This window comes from Mobula birostris (assembly GCF_030028105.1).
Source record: "Mobula birostris isolate sMobBir1 chromosome 1 unlocalized genomic scaffold, sMobBir1.hap1 SUPER_1_unloc_1, whole genome shotgun sequence".
Lineage (NCBI taxonomy): Eukaryota > Metazoa > Chordata > Chondrichthyes > Myliobatiformes > Myliobatidae > Mobula > Mobula birostris.
Genome location: NW_027274035.1, coordinates 812,146 through 826,920, shown reverse-complemented (window position 1 = coordinate 826,920; position 14,775 = coordinate 812,146). Strand labels below are relative to the sequence as shown.

General features: G+C 42.3%; 1 protein-coding gene across 2 annotated transcripts in view; it reads right to left on the bottom strand.

The window, feature by feature from the left end:
- oxr1a (oxidation resistance 1a) overlaps positions 1-14,775 on the bottom strand; it is a 536,209-nt gene that overhangs the window by 73,580 nt on the left and 447,854 nt on the right. For both annotated transcript variants that reach the window (XM_072249890.1, XM_072249891.1), the window contains exon 11: positions 5,418-5,580. In XM_072249890.1, the coding sequence (XP_072105991.1) occupies positions 5,418-5,580 (163 nt within the window). The remainder of the gene's footprint in view (positions 1-5,417; positions 5,581-14,775) is intronic.

The following is a 14,775-nucleotide window of genomic DNA, read 5'->3' as shown; positions in this document are numbered from 1 at the left end:
TCAGTGAACAATCCACCTTGACCCCAACATCCTTCTGTACCTTAATACTATCAAAAGGTCTATAAGTAATTGTATACTTTCTTCTTTCTTTTGACCTTTCAAAGTGCAATATCTCACACCTGCCCAGATTAAGGTTCATCTACCTCTCTCTGCTCATATCTGTGACAGATCTATATTCCGCTGTGTTCTTTGATAGTCTTTACACAGTCCACTACTCCACCAATCTTGATGTCATCTGTAAACTTGCTAATCCACTGACCTACACTCTTATCGAAATCATACAGATCATAAACAACAGAGTTCCCAGCACTGATCCTTGTGGAACACCTCTCATCAGAATTACAGCCTTCCAACTGTATTCTCTGTCTTCTATAGGTAAGCCAGTCCTGAATCTGAATTTGCAATCACCCCAGAACTCATGCATCTATTTGTTCTGAATCAACCTACCACAAGAAAGCATTTCAAATGCCTCAAATGTCCACAACTGTAGATAATATCCAGGCAACACACATCAAAATTGCTGGTGATCGCAGCAGGCCAGGCAGCATCTCTAGGAAGAGGTACAGTCGACGTTTCGGGCCGAGACCCTTCGTCAGGACTAACTGAAGGAAAAGTTAGTAAGAGATTTGAAAGGGGGAGGGGAGATCCAAAATGATAGGAGAAGACAGGAGGTGGAAGGATGGAGCCAAGAGCTGGACAGTTGATTGGCAAAAGGGATATGAGAGGATCATGGGACAGGAGGCCCAGGGAGAAAGAAAAGGGGGGGGGGGAACCCAGAAGATGGGCAAGGGGTATAGTGAGAAGGACAGAGGGAGAAAAAGGACAGAGAGAGAAAGAATGTGTGTATATAAATAAATAACGGATGGGGTACGAGGGGGAGGTGGGGCATTAGCGGTAGTTTGAGAAGTCAATGTTCATGCCATCAGGTTGGAGGCTACCCAGACGGAATATAAGGTGTTGTTCCTCCAACCTGAGTGTGGCTTCACCTTGGCAGTAGAGGAGGCCGTGGATAGACATATCAGACCCATTCTGATATTGTGGGCAGAACTGAAAAAGCGTGTGCGAGCAAGGAGGTCTACAAACCTGACTCAGTTATACCAGTTCTGTCTGGAGGAACGGAACAAAATTCCAGCAACTTACTGTGCGAAGCTTGTGGAAGGCTACCCAAAACATTTGACCCAAGCTAAACAATTTAAAGGCAATGCTACCAAATACTAACAAAGTGTATCTAAACTTCTGACCCACTGGGAAAGTGACGAAAGAAATAAAAGCTGAAATAAATCATTGTCTCTACTACTATTCTGACATTTCACATTCTTAAAATAAAGTAGTGATCCTAACTGACCTAAGACAGGGAATGTTTGAGACCATAAGACCATAAGACAAAGGAACAGAAGTCGGCCATTTGGCCCATCGAGTCTGCTCCGCCATTTTATCAGGAGCTGATCCATTCTCCCATTTAGCCTCACTCCCCCGCCTTCTCACCATAACCTTTGATGCCCTGTCTTCTCAGATACCTATCAATCTCTGCCTTAAATACATCCAATGACTTGGCCTCCACTGCTGCCCGTGGCAACAAATTCCATAGATTCACCACCCTCTGACTAAAAAAATTTCTTCACATCTTTGTTCTGAATGGGCTCCCTTCAATCCTTAAGTCATGCCCTCTCGTACTAGACTCCCCCATCATGGGAAACAACTTTGCCACATCCACTCTGTCCATGGCTTTCTACGTTCGAAATGTTTCTATGAGGTCCCCTCTCAATCTTCTAAACTCCAAGGAATACAGTCCAAGAGCGAACAAACGTTCCTCATATGTTAACCCTCTCATTTCTGGAATCATTCTAGTGAATCTTCTCTGTACCCTCTCCAACGTCAGCACATCCTTTCTTAAATAAGGAGACCAAAACTGCCCACAGTACTCCAAGTGAGGTCTTATCAGCACCTTATAGAGCCTCAGCATCACATCCCTGCTCCTGTACTCTATTCCTCTAGAAATGAACGCCAACATTGCATTCGCCTTCTTCACCACTGACTCAACCTGGAGGTTAACTTTAAGGGTATCCTGTACGAGGACTCTCAAGTCCCGTTGCACCTCAGAACTTCAAATTCTCTCCCCATTTAAATAATAGTCTGCCCGTTTATTTTTTCTGCCAAAGTGCATAACCATACACTTTCCAACATTGTACTTCATTTGCCACTTCTTTGCCCATTCTTCCAATCTATCCAAGTCTCTCTGCAGACTCTCTGTTTCCTCAGCACTACCTACACTACCTCCACCTATCTTTGTATCATCAGTAAACTTAGGCACAAAGCCATCTACTCCATAATCCAAATTGTTGATGTACAACGTAAAAAAAAGCGGCCCCAACACTGATCCCTGTGGAACACCACTGGTAACCGGCAACCAACCAGAATAGGATCCCTTTATTCCCACTCTCTGTTTCCTGCCAATCAGCCAACACCCTATCCACGTACGTAACTTTCCTGTAATTCCATGGGCTCTTATCTTGTTAAGCAGCCTCATGTGTGGCACCTTGTCAAAGGGCTTCTGAAAATCCAAATATACGACATCCACTGCATCTCCTTTGTCTAGCCTACTTGTAATTTCCTCAAAAAATTGTAATAGGTTTGTCAGGCAGGATTTTCCTTTAAGGAAACCATGCTGAGTTCTGCCTATCTTGTCATATGCCTCCAGGTACTCCGTAACCTCATCCTAGACAATCGACTCCAACAACTTCTCAACCACCGATGTCAAGCTAACAGGCCTATAATTTCCTTTTTGCTTCCTTGCCCCCTTCTTAAATAGCGGAGTGACATTTGCAATCTTCCAGTCCTCCGGAACCATGCCAGAATCTATCGACTTTTGAAAGATTAGTGCTAATGCCTCCGTAATCTCCACAGCTACTTCCTTCAGAACACGAGGGTGCATTCCATTTGGTCCGGGAGATTTATCTACCTTTAGACTATTCACCTTCCTGAGTACTTTCTCTGTCGTAATTGTGACTGCGCACACTTCTCTTCCCTGCCACCCTTGAGTGTCCGGTATACTGCTGATGTCTTCCTCAGTGAAGACGGATGCAAAATACTCGTTCAGTTCCTCCGCCATTTCCTTATCTCCCGTTACAATTTCTAGGATTCTAGGATTAAATGTCAGGAATTGTGAAAAACTAAGTTTAAATGTATTTGGCCAAGGTGTATGTAAGCTTCTGACTTCGACTGTATATCGTCTTCAGAGTTATCCTCTTTTTCTTAATATATAATAATAAAAGGCCTTAGGATTTTCCTTGATCTTGTTCGCCAAGGACATTGCAATGCCCCTTTTGGCCTTCTTAACTGCCTGCTTGAGCACTTCCCAACTAACCTTTTATTGCCCTGGGTCCGGTCTGGTTTTAGCTTCCTCAATCTTACAGAGAGAAAAGTAAGACTGAAAGGAAGGACAAAAATTGGCAGGCTGAAAAAATGTGGTGGGACTGATGGGCTCAAATTTCACCGCTAGGAGCATTATGGATAAGGAGGATGAACTTAGAGCCTGGATCAGAACATGGAATTACTACGTTGTTCCCATTACAGGGGCCTTGTTGACTAAATTTAAGACCTTTCCGTTCACCCAAGATTCCCATTCCTTCTAACCTTCCTAGTATTAAGGATATTCCAGTCCATTCTGGGGAAGTTAAAGTCCCTCATGGTGACAACCCTGTTGCTTCTGCACCCTTCCATAATCTGTCTACCTATCTGTTCCTCCACCACTCGGTGGCTACTGGGGAGCCCACAGTATCATCCTATCAACATAACTGCACCTTTATTGGTTCTGAGCTCTACCCAAATTGCCTAGGTGGATGAGTCCTCCAGTGTGTCACCTCTGAGTGCTGCTGTTGCATTCTCCCTTATCTGTAGTGCAACCCCTCCACCTCCTCTACCTTCCCCCTCTATCATGTGTAAAACAATGAAACTCAAGACCATCGAGTTACCAGTCCCATCCCTCACACAACCAGGTCTCCATAGTGGTAAAGACATAGTAATTCCATGTACTGATGCAGGCTGTAAGTTCACGCTCCTTATCCACAGCACTGAAATAAATACATTTCAGCTCTTCAGTCCCACCACCAGCAAAACTCTTACCGAGGATATTAGCTCTCTTCTAATTCGGATACAAACCACCTTCTTCGTACAGGTCTCACCTGCCATGGAAGACAGCACAATGAACTATTAATCTGAAGTCCTCCGTCCTGCACCAGCTCCTTAGCCACATTTTGAACTGCACTGCGCATCTATTTCCCACCTCGCTGGCCAAGGGTATTAGGAATAATCCGGAGATTTCAACTCTAGAATTCTTGGCATTTAACTTTCTGCTTAGTTCCCTATGATCCCTTTGTGGGACTTCATCCCTGCTCCTGCCTATGTCATTGGTACCTAAATGGACCATGACCTCTGGCCACATGCTCTCCCCTCTCAGAATGTCCTGTATCCACTGTGAGGCAACACACCATCCCTGGAGTCTTGACTACAGCCACAGAAACCCCTACCTGCATCCTTACTATTGGGTCTCATCACTATCTTGCTGCCTGACTTCACCCTTCCCTTTTTTTGCCTCAGAGCTGGACAGTGTGGCACTAACCCAGCTGGTGGTGCTGGCCTCTGAAAGGTCATTCCTCCAGCCACAGTATCCAAAAGGGTATTCCTGTTAGTCAGGGGAATCCAGCTCTGTCTACCTACTCCCCTTACTACTCCAGGCAGTCACCCGTCTATCTGTGACCTGCACCTGAGGTATGACCACCTCACTAAAGCTCTCACCTATGATATCCACAGAATGTCAGATGATCCAGGATACATCCAGCTCCAATTCCTTCACTTGATTTGTCAGTAACTGCAGCTGGGTGGACTTCCCATAGATATCATCATCAGGGAGACTGTGAGGTTCCCTGACTTCCAACATTTTTCCTTAATACTCATAGCAGACAATTTCTCCTGGCACAGAATCCTATTAAATTACTAACCTGTCCACTGGAAAGCAGGTTATTCAATCAGCCTCTGCTCCAGTTAAGCCAACTTACTGTTTTTAACCATACAAACATATTTATACAATCACAGGCAGACTGAGTCAGGTCAGATATTTATAAGAATTTAAAATCTTAAAATTGTCCATATACTCGGCATACAATATTGATCCACAGAGGTAACAGTTCAGAGGACAGAAGGAAACACAATAATATAAAAAGCTACTACGAAGAATACAAATTCACAGACAATACAATACCAGAAATGAAGCAACTTGGCTTTCTAGATGATCACTGGCATGAAACACTGGAAGTACACCCACAAGCAAGTTGTTATAAAATAAAAGCATGCAGGGATTTAAAAATCACAATATGATTATTTCAGTGTAGCTTTCCAAACAAAGACAAGAAAACACCTACCTCCCAATCTTTTAATGTTGATTCATTGATGGAACACTCGCTCATTTCAGACTCCTCGTTCCTTGATGCAACCATGAATCCTGGCTCCTTTGATGACTCTCCGGATTCATTGCCATACATGTCAGGAGACCACTGTACGAAGAAAACATACAAGTGGTCGGCCCTGCAAAACAAAGGGTCCCCTCTGAATAAACTGCTCTTCTGGTCCACTGTACCAGATGGTAGAGATTGACAGACACTTGCTGCACAGCTGCTAAAAAATCAGAATTCAGGTTAGAATTATTCAGCTGACGGTGATAACAGTCCACGAGAAAGAGACAGAAGCATAGCCCTTTGAGCCTGCTGTGTTTTCCAAACAGCTAATGGCTTATCCATGTCATATGCCCCCCCCCAATGCCTTTTCTCTATCTCCCTTAACTATATGTGACTGATTAAACGAGAATGGGACTGACAGCTTGAAATTCGTGATTTCAGGATTTTCAGATAGAGGATGAAAAAGAGTAAGGAGACAATATTAGTTGAAGAAATAATGGTTTGTTGCAGGTATAGTATGATATGTTGGAATGATCAACAAATAAGTTTCCATTTAAACATTTTTTAAAAATCATACAAGCATATTTATAACATTCAGGCAGAATAAAGTTGAATTACATTTTTATAAGGATTAAATATTCTTAAAATTCTCTCTTCTGAGCAAAACTTACTGCTGCCTGCAAGGAGTTTCTACATTCTCCCCGTGGCTGGGTGGGTTTCCTTTGGGTGCTCAGGGTTCCTCCCACAGTCCAAAGACATAGGGGTTGGTAGGTCATTGTAAATTGACCCAAGGTTAGGCTAGGATTAAATCGGGGGATTACTGGGTGGCACGGCTTGATGGGTCGGAAGGGCCTATTCCATACTGTATCTCAATAATTTAAAATTTGAAAAAAACAATTGTCATTATGGTCAGCAACAGGGAAATACAGGGCTATAGAAGTAAAAGATTAGAAACGAAAAGGAAGCTACATTGGGTTGAACAAGAACTCACACTGATGCAATCAGATGTCAGAAGTGTACTAAAAATGTCCAAGCAGCTGAAGTAACAGCAAATTTAGGTAATATTAGGACAATAATAATTATAGATTTCAATTCACCATATGTTAACTGGGCTGGAGTCCATATGAATGGTATAGTGGGTAACAGATTTCTAAAATTAATTCAGGAGAATTTCTTTAACCAATAATGCAGCAAACCCAAAGGATGGGAAGGGTGATGGAGTGGCAATTCCAGACTTTGTTTTAGGGAAAGAAGTTGGGCAGGTAGACAGAATTACTGGTGGCAGAGCAATTTGTGCCAGTAATCAAAATTCAGTTCCATTTATATGGAAAAGGACAAAGTTAAAATTGGGGTAAATGTTCTAAATTGGGGCAAGGTGAATTTTACTGGACCAAGTGATTTAACTGAAGTGAACTACAGTTACTGTTTTATCATAAAAACAGAAGATAACCTAAAAACACTTGAGATGTCAGGCAGCATCTGTAGGAAGAGAAGCAGGGTAAGTATTTTTGTCCGGAGACGCTATGTACTAACTTTTCTTTTACCTTTGAAATTAACCTCATCCCACAGATGCTGCCCGATCTGCTGAGCACTTCCAGCATTTTCAGTTTCATTTCAGAATCCTGGCATCTGATTTTATTGCTCATTCTCATTTACTAAATCAATCTCAAGAGCAATAGGAGGTTCAAGGGGTCTGAGATAAGCACCATCCCACAAAAAAAAAGACTAGGAACATTAAATCTAAAGTCCCTAAAATGGCTTGATGTATCAAGGGTAGAATAAAGCAAAAAAAGTGAGAAGCTTCCATTTACACTGAGAACTCAGTATGCATAACACATAGAAGAATAAAGAACATATGTAAGTGAAGCCAAAAAGGTGAGGCAGGAAAGCATAAAAGCAAATGAAACAAAATTAAATCAGAAAATCAAGGATCCATGACCATCAACTGGCTGTAAAGCAGTGTGGCCAACTCTCCCTAGTCTCTTCCCATGAAGATCGAGAGGAACACAAATTCAACTGGGCATCAGTGAAAGTCATGGTGCAAGTGAGCACAAGAGAATTCCGAGAAGCATGGTTCTCCGAGAGCAATTCCGTAAATGAACATGTAGACTGATGCAGGCAAATTTCCGGAGCAGAATGCACAAAGCTTGCCGCACAGCCAATCAGCGACGGGATTTCCTCCCTACATCACAATTGAGTTTCCAAAATGACATCCAATCAGCTGATTGAAAAATATATAAAGGCCAAGCATTAGCTGGATACACCTCAATCAACAGCACACTAACAATGTCTCCTTGCATGGTGACAAAACATTGCCAAGATCAGGGAACAACTCAACCCAACCATCAACCAACTGAACTATATATCATCTGAATTATTTCTGAAAAAATCTTGAAAGGACATTACAGGAAAGAGAATAACTAGGAAATGAGAGGTCAAATCATTAGGGGCCATTAACATAAAACGGTATGTGAGGCATAATTGGGGACTAATGCTTACACTGCAGTTAAAGAACAGATTTAAAGTACTGGAGTATTGGATTTAAAAAAAACAATGGAAAAGGGAGCTTCTCTGAAAGTGGATAAATAGCCAAACCTCACTGAAATACATGCGAAACTATTGAGAGGGCACTGAAAAAGCTCTAAGCTTTTTTTCCCGATTTCATCTTGGCCATAGCAACGGTGCCAGACGACTGATAACACTGTGCTGTTGTACAGGTCAGGAAGAAGAAAGAAACGGAAAAATTAAAAAGTTAGTTAATTCCACTTCAGTGGTAGGAAACTTATTGGAATCGATTCCAAAGAAAAAGTATTAAACTGATTTAGAAAGACATAAATTAGTCAGCTACAACCAGATTACATTTGTTTCTGTCTGATGAATTTGGCTGGAAATGTTGTGGTTGTAGCGAGTGTTGATAAGGCTCCATTCATTTGAAGTAATTGATATGAATTTTAGGAACGCAAACAACAGGAACTCTGCAGATGCTGGAAATTCAAGCAACACACATCAAAGTTGCTGGTGAACGCAGCAGGCCAGGCCAGGCTAGGAAGAGGTACAGTCGACGTTTCAGGCCGAGATCCTTCGTCAGGACTATCTGAAAGAAGAGTTAGTAAGAGATTTTGAAAGTGAGAGGGGAAGGGGGAGATCCAAAATAGTTAGTGAGAGATTTGAAAGTGGGAGTGGGAGGGGGAGGGGGAGATTCTCCTTAAAAATTCCATCTGGCAGGCTGGTCAAACAAAGTAAAAGCCCAAGGGATCCAAAAGTGGCAAAGTGACTTGGAGATTGGTTGAAGACAGGAAAGGGAGTTTTGTCACTGGAAAACTGTTACCAGTGGAGTTTCAGACTCAGTGCTTGGTGCTACTTCCTGTGATATAACTTAAATTCAAGAGACATGATAGTGAGGTTTGTCGACCAAATATCCATGGGACTGAGAGTAAGGAAGAAAGCTTTCAACTAGTATGGTCAATTGGTCAGGAAAATATTTATTTATTTATTGAGATGCAGTGCAGAATGGGCCTTCAAGCCAGGCTGCCCAGCAGTCCCCAGACTTAACCCTAGCCTAATCATGGGCCAATTTACAATAACTAGTGTATTGTAAATATACTAAATAAATAGTAGGGGACAGAGGGTCCAGTGAGATGGAGGAACTGAGCGAAATACATGTTAGTAGGGAAGTGGTGTTAGGTAAATTGAAGGGATTGAAGGCAGATAAATCCCCAGGGCCAGATGGTCTGCATCCCAGAGTGCTTAAGGAAGTAGCCCAAGAAATAGTGGATGCATTAGTGATAATTTTTCAAAACTCTTTAGATTCTGGACTAGTTCCTGAGGATTGGAGGGTGGCTAATGTAACCCCACTTTTTAAAAAAGGAGGGAGAGAGAAACCGGGGAATTATAGACCTGTTAGCCTAACATCGGTGGTGGAGAAAATGCTAGAGTCAGTTATCAAAGGTGTGATAGCAGCACATTTGGAAAGCGGTGAAATCATCAGACAAAGTCAGCATGGATTTGTGAAAGGAAAATCATGTCTGACGAATCTCATAGAATTTTTTGAGGATGTAACCAGTAGAGTGGATAGGGGAGAACCAGTGGATGTGGTATATTTGGATTTTCAAAAGGCTTTTGACAAGGTCCCACACAGGAGATTAGTGTGCAAACTCAAAGCACACAATATTGGGGGTATGGTATTGATGTGGATAGAGAATTGATTGGCAGACAGGAAGCAAAGAGTGGGAATAAACGGGACCTTTTCAGAATGGCAGGCAGTGACTAGTGGGGTAAAGGGATCAGGGAATATGGAGAGAAGGCAGGTATAGGGTTCTGAGTTGGACGATCAGCCATGATCATACTGAATGGCGGTGCGGGCTCGAAGGGCCGAATGTCCTACTCCTGCACCTATTTTCTATGTTTCTAACTAACCCACCAAGTGGTACATTTTTGGACAGTGGGAGGAACTGGAGCCCCTGGCAGAAACTCACGTGGTCACGGGGAGAACGTGCAAGTTCCTTTCAGACAGCGGTGGGAATTGAACCCGGGTCACTGGTACTGTAAAGTGTTGTGCTAACCACAACAGTACCATGCCACCTCACATAGTGCGAGGTAATGCACTTGGATATTGGAAATAAGGCAAAGCAATACATAAATAACATGGCAGGACATGGAATGGCGTGTGTAAGTGGAGAGAACTTCGAGTGTATGTCCATAGATCTTTAATGGTAGCTGGACAGGTCAGTTAAGTGATTAAAAAAGCACAAGGGAGTCTTTCCTTAATAAGCAAAGATGCAGAATTCATCAGGGAATTTATGCCAGAACTATATAAAACACAGTTTGGACCAGAACTTCTGTGCCATTTACAAATCTCATCACCACACTGCAGACAACAATGTTTGGGTGAGGGTGAAGAAGATGGATATGAAGATTTTAGCAGAAATGGAAAATTGTAATTTTGAAGTTATTAGTCGAAGGATTGGCGGGAAAGTATAAAAGTCTATTTGCAGACCAAGGGTAGGGGTTTGGAACTCGCAGCTTGTAAAGGTAGAAACCCTTATCAGACGCAAAGGTACTTATGTTATTCAAAAGTTCGAAGTTCAAACACAAAGAAGAGAAGACTTGTAGATGCTGGAAATCCAAGCAACACACACACATTGCTGGAGGAACTAGCAGGCCAGGCTGCATCTATAGAAAAGAGTGCAGTCGACGTTTCATGCTGAGATCCTTCATCAGGTCTCCCAATGAAAACCTTCCTAACGGGGAGAGCACTGGCAAAGGCAAGTGTTACAATCACTGCTCTTTTTGACATACAGTACATTAAATGCACAATGTAAAAGTTTGCAGATGACACCAAACTTGGAAATTTGGCAGTGAGATGGGCAAGTGGAGTTGAGTGCACAGGAAGTGTGAAGTGATTCCTCTGTAAGTTGGAGGAGAGGCAATATAAATAAAATGGAGCACATTTAAAGGGGTTGCGACAACTGAGTGTGGCATAGTAGTGCCAAACCAACAAAATAAACTTATATCTTTAATATCAAATATTTGAGTTTCAATCTAGAATAAGCCGTTGAAAATTCAAGGGCTGTTTCCACGTTGCTCCGTGGGAAAAAATGGCAGTAATTCCCAGCGCTGTCAGCCCACGGTATTCATAGATGGATGTTGTCCAGATTATGTCTCATTAGTATTCATTAAGAATGAGTAATGTCAGGAATGCTATGCACATGCTATACACCAGCTGAACATTAAAGCTTCGCTTTATTTGTTACATGTATATTGAAACATCCAATAAAATGTGTTGTTTGCAGCAATGACCAACCCGGATGTGCTAGGGACAGCCTGGAAGTGTTGCCACACTTCCGGCAGTAACAGAGCATATCCACAACTGACTAACTCTAACCTGCACAGATCTTTTGAAATATAGTGAGAAACTGGAGCACCTGGAGGAAACCCATGCAGTCAAGGGCAGAACATACAAACTCCATACAGACAGTGGCAAAAATTGAACCCTGGTCTACAGACAGCACTGTGAAGCATTACTCTAACTGCTATGTTACTGTGCTGCCTCTAGTAGTCTCTTAAGTGATCACTGACCCCTTTATCGCTGTGCAGTTTCGGGAGCGCTGACAACAGCATATGGCAACGTGAGCCTGGGAGCAGGAACACAATTTCAGCTAGGATTTTAAAGAGATGGGACAATTAGAAATCCTGGTGGATGAAGTAGACATGTATGGGGAGGTCCTGATTTCAGGAGGCTCAAAAAGCCCACAGATGCAGTTGGCTAGAGAAAATAGAGGCTTAGTAGCAACAGAGCTAATGGTAAGCAGTGAGCCAGAGATCACTGAGGTAACTTAAAGCCCACATCCAATTCTTCACACAATTCATCTCCCTCTCATCTCAAGTCTCTTTTACCCAAGAGCATCCAGATAAGTTTGATCCCTCTGCCCCCATCTCTGGTGTCAGATTATCAACCAATAACTACTACAAACCTGGTGACTCCCTAGCCATCTCAACTACACTTCCTCCCACCCTTTAACTTGCAAGGATTTAATACACTCTTCTCAGTTCCTCCATCTCCATTGCATCTTGTGATGAGGCCTTCCATTCTAGGACATTGAAAGCATCTTCCTTTTTAAGAAAACGGTGCTCCCCCTCCTGCACCCCCCCCACCCCCGACCCCACTGCTGTTGACAGTGCTCTCATCTGCACCTTCCCTATTTCCTATACTTCTGGCCTCAAACTATCCCTCACCTCAAAACATAACAGGGATAGAGTTCCCCTTATCCTCACCTACCACCCCACAAGCCTACTAGAGAATGTATTTTCACTGACCAGACTGCCACTACCCCAAAACAGATAGAAGAAATCTGAGAAAGGAGCCAGGTGTCAGTTGAAGAGAATTCCAAGTGCAACTCCGACACACAACAGCAAATTGATGTGATCTGGAATGGATACATAGCTTTTTCGAAGTGCTAGCACAGGAATGATGCTACCGAAATACAAAGACATTTGTCTTAAATTCAGAATACAATATTCTGAATGGCCTAATTCAACATAACCTGAAATGAGGGAGCAATTGGGTGGGTTTCCATTTGTCATTTGTATACCTCTTCTCTTCCCAAATCATAAAATTTGAACCAAAACTACTGCAAACCAAACAACCAGCAAATGAGATCCGGAAATGAGAGGACAGGAGAAAAAGGAAACCACCCAGTATTCTAGCCACTGAAGAAAACAATGTAAATATTTCACAGGGCAGGCAGAATCAGTGACAAGAGAAGCAGTCTTTTTGGGATTGATAGCACTTTTCTCAAGCTGGTCCCCTCTCTAAAGATACCACTTAGGCTGTTTATTTTGAGTTTCCTGCTTTGATTTCAGATTTCTGTATCTGAAGTATTTTGTTTTAGCCTTGCTGGTTTCTATGGAATTATAAAATATTCTGTGTGGAAATCGATCTGCAGAATGTAAATCAGAGGAAACTTAAATACAATATTACTCACTTAAAGTGCAAAATTTATGATGTAATCACACCATAAAAATATAAAACTAATTACTACAGATATGCAAACTGTGTTTCAAATTCAAAATAAGATTGCAGAGCAATAGAACCATTTGACCAAAGGTTGAGTCATAAATCAGAGTCTACAAGAAAGTCACACACCTTCAAAACAATAAGACAGATAGTACAAAATAATTCAGACCCAGATTCCTGGAAATGTAATCTATTTTTAGTGGAACAAATAGGTTATTGTAACTGTACTGTCGATACATCAGAATCAAATAAGGCACAGAACAGTAAAAGTGTGATAACACAAACAATACGCAATGTAGAAAATAGCTATCCAAATATTTGCATAAGTGGCTAAGTGTTCTTCATAATGTTCCAATCTCTGTATGATCTCACATTATTTCCAGACATTCGAAGCCAGGTCATTCTACAGCAAGATTTGTATGTTATTCCAAGTTGTACACCATTCTGGTTGACAATATATTGCCACATTCTTCCATGCTGATTCACTCCACCACACCAATGTCTAAGTGCCCTCACCCCGTTACCCTGCATTACCTATAAAGTGAGTTATGGTAACCTCACAGTGGTGCTCACCATCCAAAAGCGATAACAAATAAACAAATAATAGCAAGAAACCTGAATACGCACAGTGACAATGGCTTGCATATTGCCATTGTTCTGTAAGCAATCATCTCAGTATCTCGTTCGTCCCAAAACATGCCAATTATATTCACACAACCAATTAAGGCCAAAATGGCACAATCACCTTTGTCCATTCTGTTGCTCTCTACTTTCTTCTGCAGCATTTAGTACATACCAGTTCCAGTTCTGGTTCAGTAGCTTCCGGTTTAAGATAGCACTGGTGAAGCCCAACAGCTACTTATTGGTAGCAAACAATGCTGTTGAATGAACAAAGTCACTGGACAGAAGTACTGGTAGATACGAAGCAGTTTTTTTATCTGACAAAGTCAGACACAGCAGGCTTCATACTGAGACCCTTTTCAGAGGAAGAAGCCTGCTCAACTAACGCTACACGGCATTTTATTGCTAAAGATCAAAGGACAGTTCCATTTTTACAATGCATCCACAATGCTTCCTCTAAATGGCACACAACCTTCACACCTCCCTCTTCGCACCCACGCGACAGACACCCAAATGTATTCTAATCTGCATTGTCTGGTCTTCCCATTAACTGTGATTCATCACTCTTAGGAACCCATTGTGCAGAGCTGCATTTTAAATTTAATCTATATTCAGATTTCAAAATTGATGCTTAAAGTTAGTTGCTGAAGTTATTTGCTCTATGAGCTAACCCCAAAAAGACCTAACAACCTAACAAACAAAACAAAGGAAACAAGTAAATACTTTGCAACACACATCAAAGTTGCTGGTGAACGCAGCAGGCCAGGCAGCATCTCTAGGAAGAGGTACAGTCGACGTTTCAGGCCGAGACCCTTCGTCAGGACTAACTGAAGGAAGAGTTAGTAAGAGATTTGAAAGTGGGAGGGGGAGGGGGAGATCCAAAATGATAGGAGAAGACAGGAGGGGGAGGGATGGAGCCAAGAGCTGGACAGGTGATTGGCAAAGGGGATATGAGAGAATCATGGGACAGGGGGCTCAGGGAGAAGGAAAAGGTGGGGGTGGAAAACCCAGAGGATGGGCAAGAGGTATATTCAGAGGGACAGAGGGAGAAAAAGGAGAGTGAGAGAAAGAATGTGAGTATAAAAATAAATAATGGATGGGGTACAAGGGGGAGGTGGGGCATTAGCGGAAGTTAGAGAAGTCAATGTTCACGCTATCAGTTTGGAGGCTACCCAGACGGAATATAAG